Here is a 27,286-nt window from a genome sequence, read left to right as displayed (position 1 = left end):
AGATAATGAGCTGCAGATATGATAAATATTTTTCCCTACCAACTCTCCTTCAATCAGTGTTTATTAGTAGCCAAGTTAGGGTGGGGGTGGGGGGAAGGGGCAAAAATCAAATAGCAGAAAATGATGTCTTTTGATTGACTCTTTTTTTCCTTTCAGAATTGTTCTGGGGGATGAGTTGGGAAATAGATCATCAATGGGCCATTGGCTAGAAGGAGGAGGGAGAGTCTGCCTAAATTATCTAAGTGAATGATATGAATTCAAACCACATTCTATCATCAGATTAAAAAGCTTATGTTAAAAAAAAAGAAATAAGAGGTTTGGAAAATGTGGGCTATAGCCTCTAATGCACATCTGCTAACTCAGCTGTTTTGTGATGGAACATTTAGAGACAGAGGCCGGTGTCCAAGACCATCTGGCCTCACCACAGGTGGAACCAAGGCTTTCTAACTTCCAACTGTGAGTCAAAAGCAATGGGAAATCAAGGTAAAATGTCCTTGTTTTTGGGTGAGCTCCAGTTGGGGGATTTCTTCTGCTCCTGCCGAGGTGTCTAGGAGGGCTACACGTAGTCGTACTTGGAAGGATGAGATTGTCCCTCATCTTCTGTGCGGGCACCCGCATCGTATATCTTCTTGTTTTTGGTGTTGGACTCAAAGACAGTGCTGGCTTTGAAGCCTCCAGGCCTGTAGGCAACATTGTGGCCTGAGGCGTGATAAGAGACGGCTTTGTAGCTGAAAGCAAAAGAAACATTCTATGACCATAGATGTATTTGGTAGGAGGACAAACTACTCATTTTCCCTAGGATGTCTGACTTTTAGCACTGAAAGTCCAGTGTCCCAGGAAACCCTTAGTCCTGGGCAAGCTGAGACAGTTGCTTCCCTGGGCTTTGGGACACTGGCTTTTCAGCCTCTGCGGTAGAGCAGAAGTTCTCGCTTTGTATTAGAGCTGGGGGGTTAGTGACTAGTGAGTTCCCTCTGTTCATCAATTAAGATGAAGCTGAACCAGAAATGATGTCCAGGGGAACATGGTTATGCCAAAGAATCATAGAATTTGTGAGTTGGGAGGTATTTACATGCAACCCATCTCCCCTAATCTGCTTAGTATGTGGATGAGGTAACAGAGGCTCCGAGAGGGCAAATGACTGGCTAGAGGTCATGGGGCTGGTGAGCAGGAGAACCTGACTGGGATCCAGGTCTCCCAACCCCAAGCCCAGTTACAGAGGTACAACAGGTATTCTCAACAGCAGTGCTGCTAACATTTTGGAATGGATACTTCTTTGTTGTAGGGGCCTGTCCTGTGCTTTGTAGGATGTTTAGCAGCATCCCTGGCCTATACCCACCAGATTCCAGTATCACCCAACCCTTCCACCCCAAAGCTGTAACAATCAAGAGTCTTCAGATGTTGCCCAATATCTTCTGGGGACCAGGGCAGGGGTGGGTGGGGGTGGGAGGTGGGTAAAGTTGCTCCTAGCTGAGGACCATTGAGTTACAGAATACTGGAGTCGGGGGAAACCTAGAGGGCTGGGTTTTTCCTTCAATAGCATCATTTCTAAATCTGCTCAGGCTGAAATAGGGCTGTTCTGTTCTTTAGGTCTCCTCGTAAAAGATAAGGTTCATGATCCTTTTGTCAGTAGAGTTCTTCCATGTACCTATACTGATCATTCTGCCTGCAAATGATATGTTAAAATGGACTCGGATAAAACGTCTGGTTGCATTGAGATGGGGAGACTCACTTGGTTTCCTCGGGCTCCAGGCCCCGGCAAGCGATGCACATCAGCACGCCCCCAATTAGCGTGAGGCCTCCAGCGACCCAGCCAACAAACAGAGCCGCACCAAAGGTGTACCTGGGTGGGGAGACAGTGGCTGTGAAGGTGGTTGACTCAACTCCTCGGGCTCTACCCAGTGAACTTGGCCATGCCCATCCTCTCTGTCCCCACTTTTGGATTCCACATCTATCCCAGCTCTCCCCTGAACACAGCCCTTTGGGTCGCAGTCAACTGAATCAGGTGTCCTGGAGAATAGAATTAGGATTGAAGCTACTCAGCAAAACAGCTGTGGGATTCTTAGGCCCCTAGCATCACTCAGGCATAGAATTTATCATAAACTTCTAATTTCAGAGAAACATCTCAGGAAATCCCACTCCCTCCCCATTGGCAAAGGGAAGTGGCTTGAAGGTTTGGTAAGAGAAGTTTGAGAGATTATGGGATCCGTCTCAAATTATTTCAGAAGGAATTTTGGTCTCTTGGGTTCTTACTGTGGGCCAAGAAGCTTTTATCTTCTCTAACTCAAGTAACCCTGGTAACCGTCCATGCCGGTAGGAGCATTATGTTTAGAAAGAACTAATGTGAAGAGACCAGTCACTCTTTCATTCATTTCTTTACTCATTTGTTCAACAAATATTTATTGAGCTCTTACTATGTGCCTGGCACTGCCTGGCACCGGGACAAAGGGATGAACGAAACGGACACAGACCCTACCCTCATGGTGCTTCTGTTCCAGTCCACACTGAATTCCAGTCCACCAAGGCTGGTACTCTTCCCCTTGGAGGGTTGCCTCCAATGGGACTCAATTACATCAACACAGGATTGTCTGAGAACAAAATCTCTGAAGTTGCCTGCCCAAGGGACACGGGAATGTTCTAAGGAGACGGTGTAAGAGAGTGATGGCGGGCGTTAGCGCTGGGTGCCAGGCGGGCGGGGGACTCCTCGGGCAGGGGCAGTGACACCAGGCACCCAGACACTGCGGCCAAGAAGGGCTCTTCAAAATAGGGTGACCAACCATCCTGATATGCCTGTGACACAGAAGTTTCCCAGGATCGGGGACTATCAGTGCTAAAACTGGGGAAATCCCAGGAAAAGCAGGATGAGTTGATCAGCATGCTTCTAAGTTTCCCCTGTAGTCAAGAGACCATGAGGGGGGATGAGGAGGATGAGGCAGCTTATGGGGATCACATTTTTTCCTATTCTTGAAATAAAGCAGGAACATGGATGGCGAGTGGAGTTCCAGGGAGCCAGAGAGTAATGGATTTATCATGTGCTCATGCTCATCTGTCTCCCATGATGGTGTTGCTAGAGAAATACCAAGTGTATCCACTCCAGAGATGACGGGTCACTTAGGTATAATATTTACATTGCTCTCCCAGAACAAGATCTTTCTCCTTCAGGAATTTGCTGCTGTTTCTTGCTATGAAATACATCCCTTTGAAGTGGCTGAATGAATATAGGTATTGGAATTGCTCTTCCATCTTTGAAAAGTTGTACTCTGCTTCCGACACCAAATTACAAGGAGGTTTCATCTCCCTACACTAGACCATGACCTCCATGAGAACGAGGACCTTGTGGTTATCCCCAGACCTCAGAAGAGTGCCTGTATGTTCGATACATTTGTAGAATGAATGAATTAATGAATGAGAGAAAGAGCAGCCGCACAAGGAAGAAATATTACTTTTCTCATCTGTACCGCACCTCCCTCATTTCGATTCCAGCTTTTCCCTGTCCCTAGCTGGGTTCCCGTCATGAACTGGAGACGTGGGGGTGATGCTCATTTACAGGCTTGGGTTAACAGTGCCTGTTTCATTGCCACCAAAATGGGGCCTGTGTAAGAGTGTTAGATAAATACTGTGAACTGTCGCTGTATTTCAATGCAAATGTCAGATCAGCCTCAAGTCATATCACCAAGGATATTTCACTGAAATGAAGTTTATGAATTTACAGATCATTGTTGATTTATGATATGGGATGGTTGCCTCTGATAAATTTTTGCTATTTCAGGCACTGACAGTCACATTAGGCATACGTGTTTAATCGGATTTTTACAACAATGTTCACCACGGAATACTGAGACTAGATTAGGAGGTTACCTGGTTTGGACGGTCTGCACCATCCCACCCATGCCAGTGTACATGTTAGCTGTGGACATCCAGAAGTTAGTAACCAGCATGTTGGCAAACACAGACACTCCAGCGATTGCACAGAGACCTGTGGGCAAGAACAAGAAAACTCTGGAGTCAGCTTTAAATGGCTCACATTGTTTGTGAGGCAATGCATGTTTAAACGCGTTTAGAGGAGCAGGTGCAGAATATTCTATTCTTATAACAAGATGGTCAATCCCAGCCTCGATTATTGAATTCCCACTATGAGTCAGACCCTGTGCTAGGTGCCTACACTCTCTTATCTCTCTAGTTGAGGAAGGATTTGTACGTGAGCAGAAAGAGATTTTCCATCTTGGGACCAGGGGTTAGTAGTACAAATATTTTGGGCCTGGTCCTTTGAGGATGTCAAGGGCTTTTCCCTTAAAATCATTTTCTAAAGTCTCACCCAAATAATGCCTTTAGGGATCGAGTCACAGGTCTACCTAGAGTTGAGAATCTCTCATAATGAAGTGAGGGTGGCAGCTAAGACGGACACCAGCACTCATGATAATTCTGTAGAGTGTAAGTGAGCCGTAATCTCAGATCTTGAATCCCAGTGTGTAAAGCTCTGATCCATGTTCAAACCATGCTCACTAGGGAGAAGCCCTGTCCTCTGCCAGAATGATTTTGCTTTGACATTCCTGGATGTGCATATGAGAGAGGGAACCCCAGGCTCCTTGTTTACCTGAGATGATGAACATGATCCCGGAGGTAAGTGTCATTTTGGCTTTGGCAGAGTCATCCATGTTGCCAATGCGGATGCACTTTAGGGCGAAGACGGCCACCAGCAGGCCGATGACGCTCAGGACGATGCCCACAATCATCAGGGCTCGCACTGCCTGCAGCATGGCTGCGGGTCGCGGGGCAAGACACAAGCAGACACGTAAGACCACCTCAGCGTGACTGATTAGGCTCTGGTTTAACACAACAAAATGACGACAGCCAACCAGCAGCAGACTGCGGAGAAACGGCAAGTCCATAAACTGTGAGCCGTATCATCATCAGGGGATATGAACTTGTGAACAATGCAAACCATCGCGTACACTCCCCTGGTTGATGAAAGACATGCACGCAGAAGTCTATAGAATGAGAAAATTATGAACTGTTGCAGCTGGGAGGGCCAAGGGAATTTAGCTCTTTCATGTCCTCATTTTAAAGCTTGATAACCTGGGGTCCAAGAAGGGGAAATGGCTTGACTAAGGTGCCATTAAAAATTATTGATAGAGCTTATAGTAAAACTGTGTTGCTTTGACTTCTAACCCAAACATCTTTCTTCTTGAGTCTTTCCATAGGAACTCAGTGCTTCATAGGGTTGTGTCCACTTCCAGAAAGCTCAATACTCATTTACAGCCTATAAGGAAGCAAGGCCACTAGGTGGTAGACCCGGGGCACTGTATTGTTGCCTCTTCCCAAAGGGACTACTAAGGTCATGGTGAGCTGTAGGTTTGGGGTCTACATAAAAAGGCGATTATATCAATCTCAGGCCTTTCAGCACAACCACAGTTTATCAGCACTTCCCTTTCCAGGAATCAATGGAAGCTGTACATCCTGCTGGGACTCTCCTGCAGTGACCTCCCCTCCAGATATTTCCAAAGAGGTTTCTAGTGCATCCTTAAGGTGCAGTGACTCATCCCAACAGTTTTTTACTGAGCCTGCATGACTAGGCATGGGGAGGACGGTGAGTAACAGGTTGGATATGGTCTCTGCCCTCACGGAGCTTATGCCAAAGTGGGGAAAGAAAGTCATTAAACGTGTCCACCACAAGCATAATTAATTTTACAAAAGGAAGATAAATTAGTTCTTGTGTCTTCCAGAGGGAAAGGCCACTAGTGTGGGTGGTTCTGGTAGAGCAGAACTGAAGAACCACGTGCAGCAAAGCAGAGAGCTCTGTCCTATCCTAGCTGTCATAGACAACTGCTACTTTTTTTTTTTTTGGTACACGGGCCTCTCACTGTTGTGGCCTCTCCCGTTGCGGAGCACAGGCTCCAGATGCGCAGGCTCAGTAGTTGTGGCTCACGGGCCCAGCTGCTCCGCGGCATGCGGGATCTTCCCGGGCCGGGGCACGAACCCGTGTCCCCTGCATCAGCAGGCGGACTCTCAACCACTGCACCACCAGGGAAGCCCACCAACTGCTACTTTTAATTGAAAGCTATTAGGGACTTTTCAACGTTAAGAGATTGAATCCATATAAAAACTCCCTTGCAATGTAGGTAATATTATTATCTCTATTTTATAATTGAAGAAATTGAGACTCAGAGGTTAAATAACCTGCCCAAAGACACATATCAAAGGAAAGGCAGAGCTGGGGGTCAAACCTGGAACTGTTTCAAAATGGTTATTTTCCCATCACAATACATTGCTCTGAGGTAATTTATCCTGGAAAAACAGGTAGAGTTCTGGCTGCCAGCAAGGTATAGGGATCTGTAAGCTCCTAAGAGAATGTATCCTTCAAACTTGGAGACTAGACCATAAAATGTCATCCTCTGAAATGGATGCTAAGAATGTATAAAGGAATAGTCTCCAAAAATCATCTCAGGGAATTGTCTGTCCCAGGAGATTACTTATAAGTGTGACTCTCAAGACAAGGGAGCCCTGGGAGGAATTCTCTCCAATCTCTTCGGGAAGATTTCATCTCAAATATGGCCAATATCAGGGGAGCTGCCTGCTTATTCACTCTAACGTGTGTATCATAAAGCAATTTGTCATGATGGAAGAATTGGAAATCAATGAAAGATACTGAAAACAGGAGAGGTAGATCATGCACAGTTCATTAAAGAGCCTTCTGCAGTGTCTGAGGAATAGAGGCCTCGGCAACTTTCTCATCAGGTAGCGAGACAATGGTAACCAGCTACTCTAGTTCTGTGCCATTGACCTCCATTCACTTAATTCTGATTCTCTTCTCCCTAAAGAAACTTCTGCTTTTTTTTTTTTTTTTTTTTTTTGCGGTACGCGGGCCTCTCACTGTTGTGGCCTCTCCAGCTGCGGAGCATAGGCTCGGTACGTGCAGGCTCAGCGGCCATGGCTCACGGACCCAGCCGCTCCACAGCATGTGGGATCTTCCCGGACCGGGGCACGAATCCGTGTCCCCTGCATCGGCAGGCAGACTCTCAACCACTATGCCACCAGAGAAGCCCCGAAACTTCTGCTTTTCACTTTGCTTCCCTGCTGGGAAGAGATTTCTATAAGCATCCATCATCAGTCTTGGTCCTATTAACCACTATATTCTGGGGGTAAATGTGTTGGTGTACGGTGTGGATCAATCTTCCAGGATCTGACCATTCAATCCTAGAAGAATTGATGAACATTAGCGTCTTGGGCTTGCAGTTTCCTGATGCTAGAGCCACGGTGGCCCCAATGAAAAGAACTCATGAGGGCTTAAGAGTGGCCTCTGGATCCACACCTTAATATAAGAGGGCTCTAGTGTGTCACCTCTGTTTTCCAAAGTCTTGCCCAATGGCTTTGTTGACCCCACACATACTGGGAACAAACACCTCATCCATTCCCTCACTGACAAATGCAAGCATGTGACATCTACTTATGTATTTATTTATACCTTTGTGTATTCATCCAGCACATGCTGGTATACTCTCATAGTCAAACATTAACAGATTCATGCGCTCATCCATGAATTCATTCATTCATTCATTCATCCATAATGTATTCTTAAGCTCAAATTCTCTGCAAAGCCCTTTGCCAGATGCTGTAGGAAGAATAAAATTTCATGATAAATAATCTCTGTCTTCAAGCAGTTTACAACCTGGAAGGATTATATTTTCACTGGAAATCCTGAACCTCAAATTTCTTTTCACCTTGGGAGTACTTTGGCTAAGAAATCATAATAGAACCCCTTTCTGACAGTCACTCATGGTGTGGTTCTAGCTCTCTTTCACACACACAATTAAACTCTAAGGCTGTGGTTCAGGACAGCTATGGAGAGGACATTTGTGGGGCAGCCCCAGACTTCAGGAAATACCCTCAGGGCTCTTGTATTTTTGCATGTTGCTACCAGAAAACAGGACCTATGAGAGGAGGAAGGGACTTTGACTTTCCTTCCGTCTTGTCCTCATCGGCCTCTTATGAACTTCAAATCTACTCAGGAACCTGTTAAAGGTTTTAAAAACTTGTTCTGATATTCTAGCCTTAAGCCATTCAGAGAACAAAATCTTTTATCCCTTTTGAGAAGCACCTGGCAAGGCATCTGGTTAAAACAAACAAAACCCAACCAGCCAACCAACCAACCAACCAATCAACCAATCAACCAGCCAAATAAACAATATTGACCAAGTAGGATAAAAAATATCCCTTCTTCATTCTAAGAAAAATTTTACTTATCCTGGACTGTTGGCAAGGATGGGGTCATTGAATCTCTTTAAATGAGTGGTTCTACTATTTGTTCCTGAAAACATGCCATGTATGTGCTGTGGCTGTGGCTGTGGCTGAAGTATGTGGTCTTCCCTGACATTGTTGGATTAGAAGGGATGGAGATGCCAGCTGGTGGGAGGTAAAAGCACTGGGCTTGCCTGATGTGGAGAGCAGCTGCTGCTGTGTGCCACAGGATTCCCTGGGTACCGAAGCCCTAGCCAGCCTGTCTTTGCCTTTGCAAAGACAGCCTTTGCCTTAGGCTCTCAGATGCCCTCTTGCTTTTGCTGGGTCAGGTTTGCATGACAAGACCTCATTCTTTACCGCTCTCTCTTGATCTCGGGATTTCTGATGAACACTGGTACCTGCTTTGAACCAGGGGTCCACCTTGACCCTGAGCTCCTTTTTATTTTTTAGAATCTCCTTCTAGGGTTAGGGTTAGCTTACCACTTTCTTTTAGCCTGTGGTTGGGCAAAGACACAACACTGTCTTAAATCTTGTAGGGCCACTGTCAGAGCCACAACTCTGGACCTGGATGTATGAATCAAGATCTTCCTTGCTTTGGAGACCCCTTGTGGGTGTTCTTCTGAGGGTGGGAGCTGTGATGGGGGCAGCTGCCAGAAAGCAAGGGGAAATGTTCTTCACTACTCATTGCTAGAACTCCCCTATGTCTAGTAATGACCATGGAGATGCATGGTGGTGACCCGAACTTCCTTTCCATCTGGAAGATTCTACCACCTGGAATACTAATCAGTCTCCATGGATAAGTCACCAGAGGAACTGCTTCCAAAGGAGGTAGATTTCTCTTTTAGCCTCTCTGTCTCTTATTTGATATTCTGAGCAAGGGGCATAGGCTTATCAGCTGATAACAGGTGAGTCAACGGGTTCTACAGACTGATTTCCTGCACCAAAGGTGTGACTACGGCATTCTTTCCAATGAACAAAGACGTATTATCAGACCTGAAGGGTGGGCAGGATTCAGGGCTGACAGAAGCAAACAGAAAAATGGGAACTCAGTGTCCCCCCGCCCCCGACCGTTGCAATATATCTTATTCCCCCAAAGTAGCTATGAACTGACAGGCAAGGCGTGGTTCCCAATCCTGGCTGTGCCTTAGCCTCTTCTGGGGAAACTTTTAAAGAAATGTTAATGGTTTGCCCTGATCCCTAGGGATTTTCGCTTAATTGTTCAGTGACATAAAATTGCAAGGAATAATCTGGGAAAACAGCTCTCAAGAGGGCTTAGGAGGAGGTGCTCAGAATGGGGAGTTGAGAGGAAAGAGTTCCCAGTGGCTGACATCACTAAGCTGGCTAGGGGGTGTGGGTGGGACTGATGAGACCGCAAGTCACAAAGTGCCAAAGACTGGACATGGGGCCTTTGTTGGGGCGGGGAGAGGGAGGACCCATATCTTCAGGCACAGCTTGGCTTCTGATTGAAGGCAGGAATGTCTGGTGGAGGAGCCCAAAGGAGGGGATCCCAGAGGAGGGAAGTCTGAGGCCAGACCTCAGAGGGAAAGCCCTTCAGAACAAGGTGGGAAGGCTTCGATTCTCCAGAGATCCCAGGGAACCGATATGGAGGTCCTGTGTATCTCACGAAAACTGCAGACTTCATGATACCAGGTGTCATTAGGCAAGTCTTTTAACCTCACGGAAGCCAAGTCTCCTCAACTCTGGAGTGGGATAGAGATATTTCTTGCAAAGAAATGTTGTGAGGATCAGATGCTGCTTGGCCCCAGCATGGAGCTAAGCCAGCCTCAGTAAGTTTTAGTTTCTTCCCCTTCCCTAAAAAGAAGTTATCTCTCCATAGAGAACAAACTAGTGGTTACCAGTGGGGAGCGGGGGAGGGGCAATATAGGGGTGTGGGAGATACAAACTGTTGGGTGTAATCTAGGCTACAAGGATGTATTGAATAACATGGGGAATGTAACCAACATTTGGTAATAACTGTAACTGGAAAGTAAGCTTTAAAAATTGCATAAAAATTAATTTAAAAAAATAAAACAATTTGAAAAAGAGCAGTTCTCTCTCTCCAACCTGACATGGCTTTGGTTTGTGCTAACCGTGTACAAACCTGAATCCTCTCACATGGTGATAAAATATAGTTGAGAATTTGAAAGCCATGGGTGAGAGAGTGTGAAAGGCAGGAGTGGAAGAAGACTTGAGAAGAGGAGGAAGAGAAAGGCCTGGACCCAGGCAGGGGGGAAGATCTCCTCTTGTTCACAATATTTCAGGATGCCAGTTGACACTGTGGTCACTCCTGCTGCCTTGAGGACTGGCTATTCTTAAATCCACACTGTTCTCCAAGGCCATACATGATCAATGATTTAAAGTATCTCCCCTTCCACAAACTCAGTCCCAAGAAATGTCTTTCCTGGCTTTTGGTGGGATCCTGTTCCCCCGATGCAGACTGGCAGGGCTGGGGTCCCCCTCTGTGAAGGCTGCCTGGAGCTTTTCAGAGTTTCAGATTTGTGAGCAGTTGTCGGGAGTGGTACAGGATGTGGTACAGAGATCTGTGGGATCCTTTTTAATTTGGGGATGTGAGGGGGCTTCAGGGAGGAGATGGTATTGAGCTGAACCTCACATATGGGAAGATTTGTGCAGGTGGCAGTTGGGGTGTAAGACGGGGGACATTTGGGCAGTAGGGGCAATGGGTATCCAGGACCAAGTCCAAGGCATAGTAAATGGACAGGGAAGCCTTAGGTTGTGGGCAAAGGGCTGGTAAGAGATGGGTCAGGGAAGGGAGGTGAGCAATGCAGGAGGGCATGGGTGTCAGGCTGTCATGTCTGCACCTAATTAAGCTGGGAGTGGGGAACCATGGAAGCTGGTTAGGTCTTGAAATATCCAGGGAGATGACAGGTGAGACCTGGAAGTTGGTGACTGGAAGATTCTGCCCGACCTTCTGCCACAGTCAAAGCAGAAAACGCTCTAAAGAGATGAAGGATAGAAACCAGATTGTGAGAGGTGAAGAGTGAGGGGCGGTAGAAAAATTTAGTCTTTTAATTTGATTGTCAGTGAGCCGGGGAGAGACAGAAATGGACAATGATCCGAATCAGGAGAAGGTTTTCCAGTAAAGGAGGATATAAGCATAAGGGAGGAGGAAAGATGAAAGAGGCAAAAAGGAGAGGGGCTGATCAGCGGTGATGGCCAGACAGGAGGGCGTGGGGCATTCACAGCTGGGGTGGAGAGGTCGGCCTTGGGCGGGAGGGAGGGGGGGAGGGGGGGAGGGGATCTTGTTCTGCAGAGAGGTGGGGAGATGAGCAGAGATTCTGGGAGGGCTTAGGGAGGATGGGATCCCTCGGTAGAACAGGAAAGACAATGGGAGTGGCAGCGATGGGGTCTGGCCATTTAGGAGAGTGGGGATACTTGGGAGCCCCATGTGTAGAAAGATACAGAATGAGCAAGAGATTGATAACATGTGACGGGGCCCTGGGTTAACGAGCTGAAGTCATGGAATGTCATGCCTTAATTTTCAACATTAGGTCAATCTTATTTTTTCATTTAATAGTTAAAATTAGCTAGCAGCTCAACAATCCACGGTCTCGCACCTCCTCCCTTCTTCTTTTTTTTTTTTTTTTTGTGGTACACGGGCCTCTCACTGTTGTGGCCTCTCCCGTTGCGGAGCACAGGCTCCGGACACACAGGCTCAAGGGCCATGGCTCACGGGCCCAGCCACTCCGCGGCATGTGGGATCTTCCCGGACCAGGGCACGAACCCATGTCGCTTGTATCGGCAGGCGGACTCTCAACCACTGTGCCACCAGGGAAGCCCGCATCTCCTCCCTTCTGACCTTTGCCCTCACGCTATAGCATCATCCCTCCTCCACGGTTTCCTTCCCTCCAGCCAGATTCTACCTCCCTTGATTCTCTAAGCAGGTCTCAGTCAGTGATCGGCCTGTCCTGCAACACAAGTGACTTCTAAAAATGGAGTCAATACCCCAATTCTTCCACTCTGCCACCCACCTTCTATTTCTTACTGCACATGGAGGTGAATTACTTGAATTGCTCCTTACAATTCAATTTCAAGGGCTTCACAGGCTCTTAACAGTTTTGCGCAAATTTATTCCCATCTACCTGTCCACAAAGTGTTTGTTTCAGAGAGGCAAAACCTAGCCCTGTTTTCCTTTCCTCACCCAACTCACATCTGGGCCACTCCTTGGAGCCACTGATTAGCCTGACCTTTTATTTCTTTTTGCTTTAAAAAACAAATACAAGTAGAGCTTCCATAATATCTAGAATGCAAAGTTCCTATGATTTCTATTTGAAATAATTATCTGTATGAGAAACAGGGATTTAGCTGATTTTATCTTCAGGGGTGAAACGATGTCACATTTATAATTATATTTATATTCTGAAATTATTATAATATCATTACAGTTCTATAATTATATTTTGACATGCATTGTTTTCTAGGAGTGCATACCAGAACCTCTCAACACAAATGCAGAGAAAGGATATTTATAGTTTAATGGCAATGTACACTTTCTGGCACCTACAGAGACTCCAGTTTTTCAAAGGAAAAATTAATTGACTTGATAATGAAATGATATTAGTTCCCAATAAACTTTTTTGACTGGAAGAAAATATTCACCATCCTACCTACTCCCGAGTGTGCAGGCAAGAGCAAGTCACATGCACATACATGCACACGATTACTTTTCTCCTGAGAAACATTGTCTATTCTAGTATCATGAGCCTGTCCTCACGATAGACCCATTCTTTTCATGACCTGCTTCCTTACTAGCAATTCCTTTGACCTGAGTATGAAATCTCTGATATTCACCGCTACGACTATAGCCCTCTCTGACACAGGGTCAGCTTCTTCTCTTACTCACACCTCTGATCCGGAGCCCGTGCTGCGAGGGTCATGCCCTGTGCCCATCTCACTGGTCCCTCCTGGCTGCGGTGAGAGAAGCAGGCCCTTCCCTGCCTCACCTGTGCCCTCGCCTACCTGGCAGGCCCAGGATGGTGAAGTAGGGCCGGCACTCGGTGAAGCCGGAGCTCTGCTGCACGCAGCTGCGCCAGAGCCCTTCGTACTGGAACACGGCGGTGACAGGGTTGTCGTACAGGTCCTGGGTGCTCCACGTGTCCATCACCGTGGCGGCAATGCAGCCGGCCAGGCCCAGGATGGACAGCAGGAAGCCCACCGCTTGGCATGTGGTGGTGGACATGGCCTCGGTCGCCGTCCTCCCGCCCAGCTGCTGCCTTCGTCCTGCTGTGCTCCCGGGGAGCTGCTCTGATTAGATGGTTTCCCTCAGCCCTTGGTGTTTGCTCACAGTGTTTTCCTTAGATAGTTCAGTTTCACTCTTGGTTCAAGGGTATTATTTTTTCATTTGTTAGGGAAGCAGCCCCAAGAGGCATTGTCCCGCTGCACCGCGCAGGCCCAGCTGGTTTGAGGGCGAGGCGGTCTGAGCGGACCTCCGCCCCATCCTGGCTCGGGCTCTGCCCCGAGGGCGCCACCCTCTGGGGAAGAAGCGCAGCTGAGACCCCCCCCCCGACCCCCAAAAGCCCTTCCTTTAGGCTCTGCTCATCACAGGAAACCACTTCCCCTGACCTCACTTAAAAAAAAAAAGCCTCCAGGAATCTCCTCTTAGACCAGATGTTAACATTTTCTCCTCAAGACTAAAACCACGTTTCACTGACATAGTTCCATTTTGATCTTACAGAAATGGGTAGGGAAGGTATTATTATTTCCCACCCATATTTTTTTGTGGGGGGGAGAGGCTGTGAGTCAAGCGACCTACAAACAGGTTAAGAAACTTGCCCAAGTGCCTTGAACCACAGCTGCATTTTTTTTTTTTTTTTTTGTGGTACGTGGGTCTCTCACTGTTGTGGCCTCTCCCGTTGCGGAGCACAGGCTCCGGACGCACAGGCTCAGTGGCCATGGCTCACGGGCCCAGCCGCTCCGCGGCATGTGGGATCTTCCCGGACCGGGGCACGAACCCGTGTCCCCTGCATTGGCAGGCGGACTCTCAATCACTGTGCCACTAGGGAAGCCCCCGCAGCTACTTTAAAGATGACAAAGTTGGAGCTCCCATCTCAACTTCCAATCTGGGGCTCCTTCTCTGTTTCCATATGGAGTGGCAGAGGCAGGCAGAGTTGTCCCCTCTTTTGAGAACAGGAAGCCAAATCCTAGAGATAGGCTCTCGGTCCACGGGTATTGGAACTGGGATGAGAAGGAGCAAGGCATTGTGTTGACGGCCATCTCACCCTTTCACTCCTGTTGCAAGAACCACGTGAAGACCACGTGGCAGGCAGACATGGAGGTTCCACAAAGGCCAGGAGGATGGAACAGGGCAGGCTGGGCCAGAGACCCTGACCTGGTTACTGAGAGGCCTAGCATCTGCTCTCGACACTGTCCCTAACACACTGTGTGCTGCGTGATTTGGGACAAATGGCTCAACCTCTGTGGGTCACAGTGTTTTCATCTGTAACATGGACAGATTAAACTAGAGCACTTCAGAGCCCTTTCAGGTCTCACACACTGTCATCTTGTACATTTTGCAAAAGCGGTTTTCACTACAGTTGGTCAAAATATCAGGATTATATAGTCACACAAAAGAGAGACTTGGCTGGAGATCAGCCATGGCGTTTTGTCTACATAATTTGATTTTAGAATTATATTAGGGAATTGATGGACCTGCTGCTTCCTGTAGGTGGTGTGTGTCTGGCCTCCGAATTCAGACACATTTTAATGAGACTTTCCCCAAATCTGGATGTCAAGGCCCTGATACACAGCCCCCCACACCCATACCCCAATCTCTAGCCTGCAGACAGGTTCTCCCGGAAACAGGCCTGTGCATCTGGACATTTCAATGTTATCTTGGGTGCACCCAGCCACCACTCCCACGGCTTTATTCCCAGCAAACACAGAAAGCAAATATGCAAGGTCTCCCCTCTGATTTGAATGGAGGCACCGCTCCCCTCAACCGCACACCTTGCTTTAGGTTCTGTGATCAGTGTTTGTAGAGAAAGAAGAATGAGCCAGGAAACCCAGAAGACGAGAGCAAGCAAGAGTTACATGACTAAGGTCAAGTCATGGCTCTGTATCCCCTGAACTGAGCTACAAGGCCAAGTCTGAAATGTGGGTAGAAGGCAGCTAGAAGAAGTGACTCTGGTCTCTGCTGGTGGACAGGGATCGACCGATTCAATTGGAAAATGTTGGAGTAATTCAGGAATGATTCTGCCACTGTCTCTGTGGACAGAGCTCATTTTACTCTTTTTTTTCAACTAAGAGGCAGGCTTTTTATCCACAAAGAGACCTGTAAGAGTTTGGTTTCCAGTTGTTCATTTTATGACATCTGTCTACCCGCTCCCCACACATTGACTACAATACCACCAGAACAGTAGATTGAAAATGGAAACATTAAAATGAAAAAGTTATTATAGTTATCTATTCTGATTCATGGCAGTTTCCCCACCCACTCTCCTATGCAAATGTTTTTATGCAAAATTTCAGGACAGAAAAAACAAAGTGATTCAGGTAATAATGAATTAAGCTTTCTTTCTTGTTTGAAATGGAGACAGTGACTTTATGTTTTTGGAGGAAGGACAAATTAAGTTTAAAGGAAAAACTAAAGCTCCCTCTACCTAGGCAGAATACTGAATGAGTGGAGAGAAATTCTAAGTCTATACACTTTTAAAAATATGAAATAAGTACTAACATGTTTTAAAACATGTGGAAGATGGGATTTTTTACTTCCTGGTGAGTTTTCTGTGCTCCAAAATGAGTGGACCACTGCTTTAGCTGTCACTGCCAAAGAGTGAATGGGGGTCTGCAGAGGAACATCTGGCTTTCTTGTTCATGGCAATAAGCTTTGTTAAAATATATTAAATGTATCTCTAATGATAGTGATAGTTAGTGGTCTGATTATAATAGTATATAATAATAATGGTAATAATTCATGGTCTGATTGTATTTAACAATAATGGGGTTGTTACAACTTTGTTTAATCACCTTTAAAATGGAGCAAAAATTTTTGCTGACTTCTTAGGGGGAATCCTCCCTATATTCAACTTTAAATTTGGTTCTGGTGGTGGCATTTCAGGTTGTAAATTTCCAGGAGCTTATATTATTTTACTGACATTGGAGACAACATTTCCCCTACCTTTTCTTTACCTCATTTTAGGAATATTAATATAACACCATCTATGGTAATTAGGCAAAATGGTGGTCAAATAGCAATATAAAATATCATAGCTAGGAATATAGGAGGAGTAAAATTAGTATTATTAGCAAGACAAATGATTGATACACCTATTGATTTTTTTCTTTTAAACTGTTAACACACTTTATATTCTTAATTCCTGACTCCACCTTTTGGTGCTCAAAATAGAAAATTTAGAAGTAGGGAAAATTAAAAAAAATCTTACTCACAGTTTTAAATCCTAGACAAAATATCTGGCATAATTTCTTTTTAATCCATTCTCTGTATATATTTTTACACGATTAAGAGATTATACAATTTAATGTTTTGTGCTTTTCACTTGATTGCATACATGTGCAATTAAAATATTTTGTAAACATTGTTTAATATATTTAATTTAGTATATTAATATCCCATTATATAGAAGTGCTACTATTCACTAAAACAGCATCTATTCTTATATAGTTAGATTATATCCCTTCCCCAGTTTTTTTTTTTGTATGAAAAACAATGTTATGATGAACATTTTTCACATAACTCTTTGTTAGCATTTCTGAGTAGTCTTTTAGGACAGTTTCCTAAGAGAGGAATTAAGATGTCAAAAGGTGTGAAGTTTTAAAAAAGCTTTCTTATGTAGAAGCAGACTTTTTTTCTATAAATTTTATTCCTAGCAGCAGTATTTGAAAGATCTTGCCTTATTGTAGCGTTACCTACACTGTGAATTTGGTAAGTTATACACGATCACTTGTTTTGATTTGCATTACTTTGATTACTAATGAGTTTGACACTATATTTTTTAAACAAATATTTATGGAGCATTTGCTTTTCCCTTTTCTTGAGTTGTCAGTTTGTACTTCTTCCTCATTTATTTGCTGGAATTTTAGCATTTTTTTCTACCAATTTATATGAATTATTTATTTGTTAAGGATCTTAATATATTGCTATGATTACTAAAAAGATCTTTTCACGTTGATTATTTCCTTTTTCGTGTCTTTCATGGTTCTAGAAAAATACAGCGTATTCCATTTATATGTTCACAGTACCTGGTGCATAATAATATGTGCTTAATAAAAATCTGTTGAATGATGTAGTAAAATGACTGTTCTTTTCTATGCTTAGGAATTTAATTTCCATTTAGAAATGATATTAGAATTATTTTAGAATTTTAGAAAGTTTAAAAGTATTTTATGTATCTTTACATTTAATTAATCTGGAATCTATTTGGGTTTATAGCCTATGATTCTTTTTTTCCCTCAAAAAAGTTAATAATTTTTACAGCACTTACTGAATAACCTTCCCTCTCCCTGTGCTTTGTAAAACCTCCTCTCTCTATATTAAATTCATGTATGTGTCTTTCTAATTTTAGACTTTGTTCCATTGACCTTCTGTCCATCTTTGGGCCGAAGCACCCTTTTAATTATCACAGCTTTAGAATTTGGCTGAATATCTGGCCGAGCTAGCTCTTTACTTTTGTATTATTCTTAAAAAAAAACATTTAAAAGTTAATTTCATCTACTTTCTACTTATAGATAACCATTTTGTCAAGTTCCCAAAGGAAAACTCTTACTAGCATTTTGATTAGAATTCTTGTAATATTATCCACACAAGGTTACGCTCCGCAGAAATTCTTCCTGGGTTTGAATTCTCACCTGCCACTTACTACTACAGTGTCACTGGGCAAATTCTACAGCATTTTTGTGCTTCAGTTTCCTTATCTATAAAATGGAGGTAACACCACTACTTACCTCATAGCGTTGTGAAAATTAAAGTTAAGTGTAAGGTAATTTATGTAAATTTATACAACCATGTAAATTATATATTTAAAATATAAATTAACATATGCTAATTTCTTGAGCCAATGCCTAGCACAAAGTAAGGTCTTAATACATTTTATTATTGTGTAATTAGTTAATTATATTATTTATTGTTATCCATTAATTAGGAACAAATTCACATCTTTATAATATTCCTATCTAGGAACCTGTAGTATATATTTCCATTTAATTGACATTTAAAAGTTTCTTAGTAAACCTCTTTTTTCATCTTTATCCTTGCCTAATATTTACACTTGATCTTAACCAAAAGGCCGAGAAGCGATCCTTGCTTAATATTTAAAGGTATTCCTAAGTGCTTAACACATATTGTATTGTGTTGCCTCACAAAGAGGTCTGAGTTATTTTAATTCTCTTAATACACTACACTCTCTCATGCCACTGTGTCTTTTCCAATGATTTTCCTCTCTTTCTGGAAAATTCTTTATCTCTTTATGTTCCTGGGTAACTCATACTTCTTGTTAGTAACTCAGCTCAGCTGTCATTTCCTTTAGGAAGTCCCTTCCCTCATGTCTGCTGGCTATGCTTTATTGCAGTGATTCTTAACTGGGGCTGCTTTTGCCCCAGGGGATATATGGCAACGTCTGGAGACATCTTTGTTGTCACAACTGGGGAGGGAGAGGTGCTGCTACTTCCATCTAGTGGATGGAGGCCAAGGATGCTGCTAAATATCCTATAATGCACAGAACAGTACCCTACAAAAAAAGAATTACATGGCCTAACCTGTCAGTAGTGCCGAGGTTGACAAACCTTGCATTGCAATGGTTTGTTGATCCTCTGTCTCTCCTTCTAGATTTGTGAGCCTTTTGATATCTATGTTCCCCATGTGCAGACAGCTTGGGACATAGTAGGTGCTCAACAAATGTTTATTGAACAAATAAACGTTCTTTCTAGAGCCACGATTTCTGTGTTACTGGGTTATAAAATTTTTTAAAATTTTTTTAACTTTAAAATTTTAATTAATTAACATATTTATTTTGTGTTATTGTTTATTTCCTATTATTTCTGCCTGTGTAGGAGGACCAAAGGCTTTGCCTTTCTTTCCTTATCCCTGCCAAGAGGAGACCTTGGCCAAACCCGGTCAGCCCAGGACAGGGTGGCTGCCAGTGATGGTTCTAGTGAAAAGACTTTGTCTAGGAAGGTTGGCTGCCAGTCCTATGGCTCAGATTTCTCTGGAGGGTTTGGTGGTGCCTGATTTCTTCCCTCTGAGCCTGAGTATCTGTGTTTGTGTTCTTGGGAGTATGTAGCTTCTCCATGGAAATTAAAATATTCTGTGCTTTCATTTCAATGGCAATGGAAAGGAAGTTAAAACAAGTATGTTCCAGATCCTCAGGCTATAGCCACTTACGGTTTGGGTTCATTTAGGTGTTTATGATCATGTTTATATCAGGGGTCAGTGAAGTGATAGCCTCAGCTGCTACTTGAACAAAGGGTTCATTCCAGCTCAAATAGAAATGGAGTCAGGGGAATTTCTCCCTACCTTGTGGCACTGGCACCATGAGCTCAGACCCCTGTGCCCTGGTGGTCAACACTGCGGTAACATCACCAGCAGCATTGTTCTGTCTTTGCATAAACCCGATTGCGACAGTTCGTGGTGGTAAATACACAGCAGAGAACTACTCCTCCCCAATTCCAGAAATAATTGGGTTGATAGCCTTAGAGCCACATTCAGTAGTTCCACATCCCAACCTCACCTCAAATGAACACGACCATTGCAAAAAGCAGCAAGTCACAGATGCCTCATCACCACAGACTCAAGAGGATGATTCTCTGATGGGGCGGTGGCTAAGTGTAAGATGTGAGTACCTCGAACTTATTAATACCCTTTTGTAAAACAAACCCACGTGAATAGAGAATCTGCATTAATAATACTAAAGTCAAAACACTGAGAGAGGTGAAATACAAAATCAGACTTGAGGCTGTCTCTTTGTCCTGTTAAATTCCAAATGAAAACCAACAATATCCCTAACACCAGATGAATTTTGACGTTTGTGTTTATTAGTTTTTTAGTGGTATTTACATTACATTTGCAAATGTGGCTTTGGTCCTTGTATAAGATTTATATGCATTAGGAATTTAAATCTATTGTTATACGTGTTTATATTAAAGTGACACTAAAATGAACACAATTAAAATCAACATTGAGGGGCTGCAAGAATTTCTTTCTTATAAAAGTGATTCCTACAAAATTCTCTTTGAAAAATCCTTCTCTGAACTATCTAGTCGCAGGATCTTCACATATGAACACACACAAAATTTCCAAGAGAAGGCCCTAGAGCAGTTTCAGTCTGGCTCAGTTTTAGCTCTGTGGATGTGGGCAAGTCACTTTGCCCTTCTAAGTCTCCCTCTCTTGACCTGCAAAATAAGTACCGGGGTTGTTGACAGCTGTTGCTAGTCCAGGACACTCCCCAAGACTGCAGCCCCAATCTTAGGCAAGAGGGGAGGATAGGAAAGGTGCCTTTGCACTCGGGATTTCCGCTTTGTGTCTGAGAGCCTTGGGGCTCCCAGTTAGGGCTGTGAGCTAGGGCTTAGGTGCAGGCAGGTCTGAGCCTTGGCTCCATTTGCATGTGGCTTTGGGCAAGTTACCCCAGCTCAGCTTCCTTGTTTCTAAAAAGGTGGCAGTGATAGCACCAAGTTCACAGGGTGGCTTGTAGAGATTACACAAAATATGGCAAGGCAGTTGTTGGCTCACGTGTTAGTGCCAGGTCTGCCATAGTTATTTGCCCTTTGTGAAGCCGCATGACTCCTCAGACGTCACGTGGGTGCTCTGTGCGCAAGAGGTCAGCCTCAGGCTGACTCTCTCCTTCGTGGCCTCTAGCTCTGCATGGACACAGGTCCATGGACAAGACCTCTGAGAGATTTGGGCCATTTTGCATTTGAGGTGAGGGAGAATCCCAAGGGCAGATGGTTAGCCCCGAAGCTCAGGAGGGGTCAGCAGGACATAGGGATGTGGGAGTGGCTCGCCTTCCTCCAGCCCCTGGTGGAGGGATACCTCACTGAATCGGCAGCTGGTCACCCATGGATCTGGTTCACATTCTCCTGTTTGCACCCAGGCCCTTCATCTCTTAGCTTGGCATTCGATGCTCTTCATCATAACCTCCATAAAAACCCTCTTCTCCAGCCAAGGTCATTCCTTCATTTTCTCCCAAGTAAGACTTGGGTGGAAGCACCCCCATGCCTTTGCCCATGCTGTTTTTCCTCCTGGATGCTGCCGCTCTAATGCCTAACTACCTTTCAAGGGTCACTTGTGGGGTTTCCTTCTTGGTGGGTCTCTTCCTGGGCAGGTCATCCTCATCTCATCTCCTGCAGCACCGGCCTCCTGTCCTCCTTACTTGCCACCTTGTCATACCCAGCCCGCAGTGCACTTTCACATTTTGGGGGTGGGCGCCAGGCCCACAGAATCCTGAGGTTGTAGTGAGCTCTCCATCCATAAGTGTGGAATGTATGAAAGACTGAGTCACTGCGTCACTGAGTCTTTACCTCTTACCTTCTGTGCGGGTCTAAGTCTTGACCCTGCAGCCAAATGGGAAATTCCTGCAGGAGATGCCCTAGTTTCTATTTCTGACCGTCTTTACTGTGTCCACCTTAGGAAATGCCTCTCCCCAGACTTTGATGTATATTTATGGAAGGAAAAAGAACTAAGAAATAAAAATGACAAGTGTATTCATTGTCTTACTCTGTTACCTGAGTGAAAGACACTTTTAACATTCTCTACTCTTGAGACTTGAAGTTTTCTTCAAGTTAACATGAACCATCTACAAATCCTTGAAAACAAATCCTTGTGTGGCTAATATGCCAGTCTGGACATCAAAGCCCACACCCTTTTGCCCCGCACAGTGGAGTGCACTTTCTACAAGGGTCCTCTGTGCAGAGAGTGGCCTGAAGCTGGTTCCATGTGGCCAATACATTCCGGAGGTCAGGAGATGCAGAGAAGGGGCCCATCTGGTGCCCCCGTCCCTGAGAAATGCAGCACCCTGTTCTTTTTCTCTGTCCCTTTCCTCTGCTCCCTTTCTGTTGCTGCTATGTGCTGAGGTGTCCCCTGGAAGCTGGGACCAGGCACAAGGGGAGCTGGAGATGGAACTCTGTTCAGGAGGTTCACAGTCCCCAACTCAGGGAGAGGAGATCTCAGGGCTAAAGGAAGGAAGTGGCTATGATCTGGGCCTCCTGAGTCCTGGTGATTGAGACAACGCTATTGCTTGCATAGAAGTTATTTAAAAAATGTGCCCAATGGGGAGAACTGGGTACCATCCAGTTAAGGATACAGGAGCCCTACCAGCTCTAGGAAGCTCCTCGCCCTAAGTTTCCTGCACTCCTGTTCCCACCTTGGTGGTGGAGGCTTTTGCTTCTCCCTCCCCCGTGGCCCTTTTGTGGTGCGCCAGACAGAGGCCACTGTCTCCTGTCCACCTCCGTCTTCCCCCACATCCTGCCAGGTACCAGCCCTTACCTGGCAGCCCCAGCAGGGTGAAGTAGCCCCGGCACTCGGTGAACCCAGAGCTCTCTCGGACACAGGAGCGCCACAGCCCTTGGTAGTTGAATACAGCTGTCACCGGGTTGTTGTACAGATCCTGGGTGCTCCACTGGTCCATGCAGGTGGCGGCAATGATGCCCGCAATCCCAAGCAGTGAAACCACAAACCCCAAGCCCTGGCAGGCGGTCACGGACATGGTGGGGTGCAGAGTTGACACAGAGCACCACTCAGCAGGGGGCCAGTCCAGTTCTGAGGGCGCTGAGTGTAGGGATGGAGTTTTCTCAGAGAGGCTGGCACACACGTCACGAATGGGCCATGTAAGGAGGGGATTCAGCAGTGCCACCTGGGCTCGCCCTGCTCCTTTATCTACCTGAGTGAGATAATTTCCATAACATGGTACCAAGAGCCATTTGTTTTCCACCATATGTACACTCTACTCACTGTTTACCTTTTGAGGGAGTTTCCTGATTAGCCAGGCTCCCCTCTGTGGAGGGTAAAGCAGGAACAGAGGGCACTGCCTGCAACACCCACAGGCTGGCCAGACAGGGCTCCCAGTGGCTAAGCCACAAGCTACTCGGAGATGTCAAAGGAATGTATCTATCTATCTATCTATACATGTATGGATGGATAGATAGATAGATAGATATAGCAGTATCACTTTGCGGTACAGCAGTAATTCACACAACATTGTAAATCAACTATACTTCAATTTAAAAAAGTACTTGGAGATGAAAGGGCTTCGTCCGTGTGGCTCTCCCAAGGTACTGCTGCTTCTTGCGTTAAAAACCTCGGTAAGGCAGGTTATGAGGCCGGACGAAATACAGCCGATTCTCCTTAAGCACGTTGCTTACGTCCTAGAAAGTTTCCAGGAACACTGAATGAGCGAATACCGAATCATTGCACCTGAGAGGATACAGGGTTCGGTTCCTGTGAGCCTCGGGTCACATTTCTGTCAACCGATCAATACATAACCTTGTTATATGTGGGTTTCTGTCTAAAGACACCTAATTTACATTGTTGATTCACTAACATTGAACGCGTGGCCATCCGCACTAGAACTCAGGCCTGAAGCTCATCTGACACGTCCTTTTCTCTGTAAGGCATATCCCAGCCTTCTCGCCTCAGGAGCACTAACCAGCACTTCAGCACTATGCTTGGGGCCATTTTAAATGGAGAAATCACCAAATAAAAGCACAAAGACGTGAAAAACATGGCACTAAAATACTGCGAGAGAGGCGTTTGTTTACAGGATGAGCTGAAACAAGAAGGCAAAACCTTGCTTGTTTCGCCTCACCTGGGAACATGTACCTCCCACCGCCCATATATCTTGCCGTCTGCATATGCACATGTCCGGTGACCACTGAGGAAGCACCTTGAGTACTGATTAAAGTACGTTCTAGCGAATAGGTGAACTGACATATATGAATGTGCAAATAATCGACCAGTTATTTGATGGAACTGAGTAGTGACTGTGGTCAAGCTGTTTGCAGCTTCTGTGGCACTGACTCCACCTTCAGCCCAGAGACCATGGGGGAGGGAAGACGGCAGAGGGTAGGAGCAGGACTGTCCTGGACCCTGGGGTCAGCAGCCTGGGTTCACCCTCGTGGCACCAGCTGTGTGAAACAACAGCTAAATCGCTTAACCTCTCTGAGTCTCATTGTCTTCATCTGTAAAATGAGATAATAAGAGTGATTATCTCTCTGGATTGTTTTGTAGCTTCAACGTGATAATGCATGTGAAATGCTAGGTATTACATGTGGAGCTCTGAACTCAGAAATAATAGCAAATATTACTAGGGCAAACTGATAGTAGTAGAATTAAAAGCTTTAGTGATTGACTGATCACTTTCACATTGTGTTTCTTCACATTGATCAGAAACTAAACCCCAGCCTCTCACACAAAGTATCTCTAGTTATAGAGAGGTTTTACAATTTTTTGGTCCAAATACCATTTCTACCTACTTTGACCCTGGATTCAAGTCTCAAGTCTTTTACCAACTCACAGAACTATATTATACATTGTTGGCTAATACCTCTGTACCTCAGTTTCTCCAAATTATTAAAGTATTTGTAATGTACAGAAATATTGGATCACTATGTTGTGTACCAGGAAAAAATAAAGTAAAAAGTTTGGAATATCTCAGAAATCTCATAATTAAAAAAAGAGGAACCCCAGGGCTTCCCTGGTGGCTCAGTGGTTGAGAGTCCGCCTGCCGATGCAGGGGACACAGGTTCGTTCCCCGGTCTGGGAAGATCCCATATTCCACGGAGCGGCTGGGCCCGTGAGCCATGGCCACTGAGCCTGCGTGTCCGGAGCCTGTGCTCCGCAACAGGAGAGGCCACAACAGTGAGAGGCCCGCGTACCGCAAAATAAATAAATAAATAAATAAAATAATTAAAAAAAAAAAAGAGGAACCCCTTTCGTTGTCTGTGGTATTGTCAGGAAGGCTAATATGTCGTGTACATAAAATGTGTGTGTGTGTGTGTGTGTGTGTGTGTGTGTGTTAGCTTGTGTGGCAGTGCTAGGAGAGGAGAGGGGTGTGCTACCCTGGTTTTGAAGCAGGAGGGAAGAATCTGCCCACTTTTCTCTTGCTCCCTGAAGTAGCTGCTTGGGTCATTTATTAGAATCCCTCAGGGCATCTGGGAACATAGTTTGAAAACCACTGGACAAGATTCATTCAATAATCTATTCAACAATTTATACAGTGAAGGGATGGACTAGAAAACTCAGCTCCCTGGCCCAGGGAGAAAACAAAGAAGCTTGTTAGGCTTAATCTGACTTGGTCTCCATATAGAAAAAAAAAGAAAGTCATCTGAGAATATATGACCATGAGACTTTGTTTCATATGTGACTGGGTTTGAATTGACACATCCCACATCATGGTCCTGGAACTCCCATACTAAGAAAATAGTATTAAAAGGTGATTCCAGATGAAAAAAACCCCAGGAACGACTTGCAGAGGCAACTGCACACCCCTCAGTGAAGACTGAATAGACTTCTACATTTAAAGCTGTCAAACTTGAGCTCAAAACTCAAAAATTCTAGGTCTATGATGAACAGTGGTAAACCAACTCTTAAAAAAAATCGCTGACTTTGTAGCATTTGCCAATTTGCATGGCGTAAATACTCCCATTATGGCTGACTTCAAGCTATCATTGTGAGGTCACTGAATGTAAAGTTGGGAAGAGATGCATGAATCAGCTCCCACGAGCTGACTCCAGCACATCACTTGATTACAGCTAAGATCACAAGACTTATCGAACAGTTACAATGGACCCCCTAAAAAAATCAGATAATACTGGTTAAAGACGTAAAAGAAGGAACAAAAATCACAAGTAACTAAAAGACACCATGAGAAAAAGAACAGGAAGACTTGACCACTACCCACCCACCTAGAATTCCTAGAAATTAAAAATGTAGTCAATGAAACAAAAAACTCAGTGGATAGTGTAACAGGCGCAGTTTTTGGCCCAATGATTTCTGCCTTTTAGGTTACACCATGGTTATATTATGTCATATGGCAAAAAGAGTTTTACAGATGTCAATTTACTTATCAGGGGACCTTAAAATAGAGAGATTATCCTAGATTATAGGATAGGAAGCACAATGTATTCCTATGAGCCCTAAGAAGCAAAAGAGGAATGCGCGACAGATAGAGTAATACAGCAGAAAGAAAGTCAGAGGTTAGGAGAACGAGAAGGATTCAATGCATCAGTGTTGATTTGAAGATGAAAGGAGTCATAAGTCAGGGACCTCAGTTCTACAGCTGCAAAGAACTGAATTCCTCCAACCAACAGTGATCTTGGAAGAGGACCTCAAGCCCCATATAAGAACCACAGCCATGGCTAGTACCTCGATTTAAGCCTGGTGAGACCATAAGCAGAGTATCAAACCACACCATGCTAGACTTGTGACCTACAGAAATTGTGAGATAATAAATGGATGTTGTTTGAAGCTGCAAAGTTTCTAAAAATTTGTTATGGCAGCAATAGAAAACTAACCACAGGTAATTAGCAGATTAAGTACACCTAAAGTTAGCATTCATAAACTAAAAGATAGAACTGAGAAAAGTATGCAAAATTAGACACAAATAAAGAGATAGCAAATATGAAATAGCAGTAAGAGGCTTGGAGGATAGAATGAGAAGTTCCAACATGCATCCAATGCATGAGCACTGAAAGAAGAGAATAAAGAGAATGAGAGAAGGACAATATTTGCTAAGCTATTGGCTAAGAATTTTCTATAGCTGGTGAAAAGCATTATTTCCATATTAAGGTTGTACAATAGTTCCATGAAAGGTAAATAAAAATAAAACAATAGCTGCATGTACTGTAGTATTGCAAAAATACCAAAGATAAAGAGAAAAACCTTTTAAAAATCTGAAAGAAAAGAATTATAGCCATTATATCAATTGCACCAATAGAAACCAGGAGGTGAAAGAATTATATCTTTAAAAATTGAGAATAAAAATAACCATCAACCTCAAGACAATGAGAAGATAGGCCACAAATGGAGAGAAAATATTTGCAAAAGGAACATATTTATGAAAGAAAAATATCTGCAAAAGTATTTTTATCCAAA

At 44.5% G+C, this 27,286-nt stretch overlaps 1 protein-coding gene across 2 annotated transcripts; it reads right to left on the bottom strand.

The window, feature by feature from the left end:
• Positions 1 to 556: 556 nt before the first annotated feature.
• On the bottom strand, positions 557 to 22,901 carry CLDN18 (claudin 18; the record flags this gene model as incomplete). 2 transcript variants are annotated; one of them, XM_082625605.1, is made up of 5 exons in its annotated part: positions 557 to 728; positions 1,730 to 1,840; positions 3,856 to 3,973; positions 4,592 to 4,756; positions 22,682 to 22,901. In XM_082625605.1, 5 exons carry the CDS (start codon positions 22,899 to 22,901, stop codon positions 557 to 559), a joined length of 786 nt encoding a protein of 261 aa, XP_082481731.1. The 2 variants fall into 2 exon arrangements, with proteins under 2 accessions (XP_082481731.1, XP_082481730.1); XM_082625604.1 differs by lacking the exon at positions 22,682 to 22,901 and adding an exon at positions 13,210 to 13,429.
• Positions 22,902 to 27,286: the final 4,385 nt, after the last annotated feature.

The sequence above is a fragment of the Mesoplodon mirus genome (assembly GCF_964341445.2).
Source record: "Mesoplodon mirus genome assembly, chromosome: 6".
NCBI classification, from domain to species: Eukaryota; Metazoa; Chordata; class Mammalia; order Artiodactyla; family Ziphiidae; genus Mesoplodon; species Mesoplodon mirus.
The sequence above is the reverse complement of the archived record's forward strand: the minus strand, read 5'-3'. Positions and strand labels throughout refer to the sequence as shown.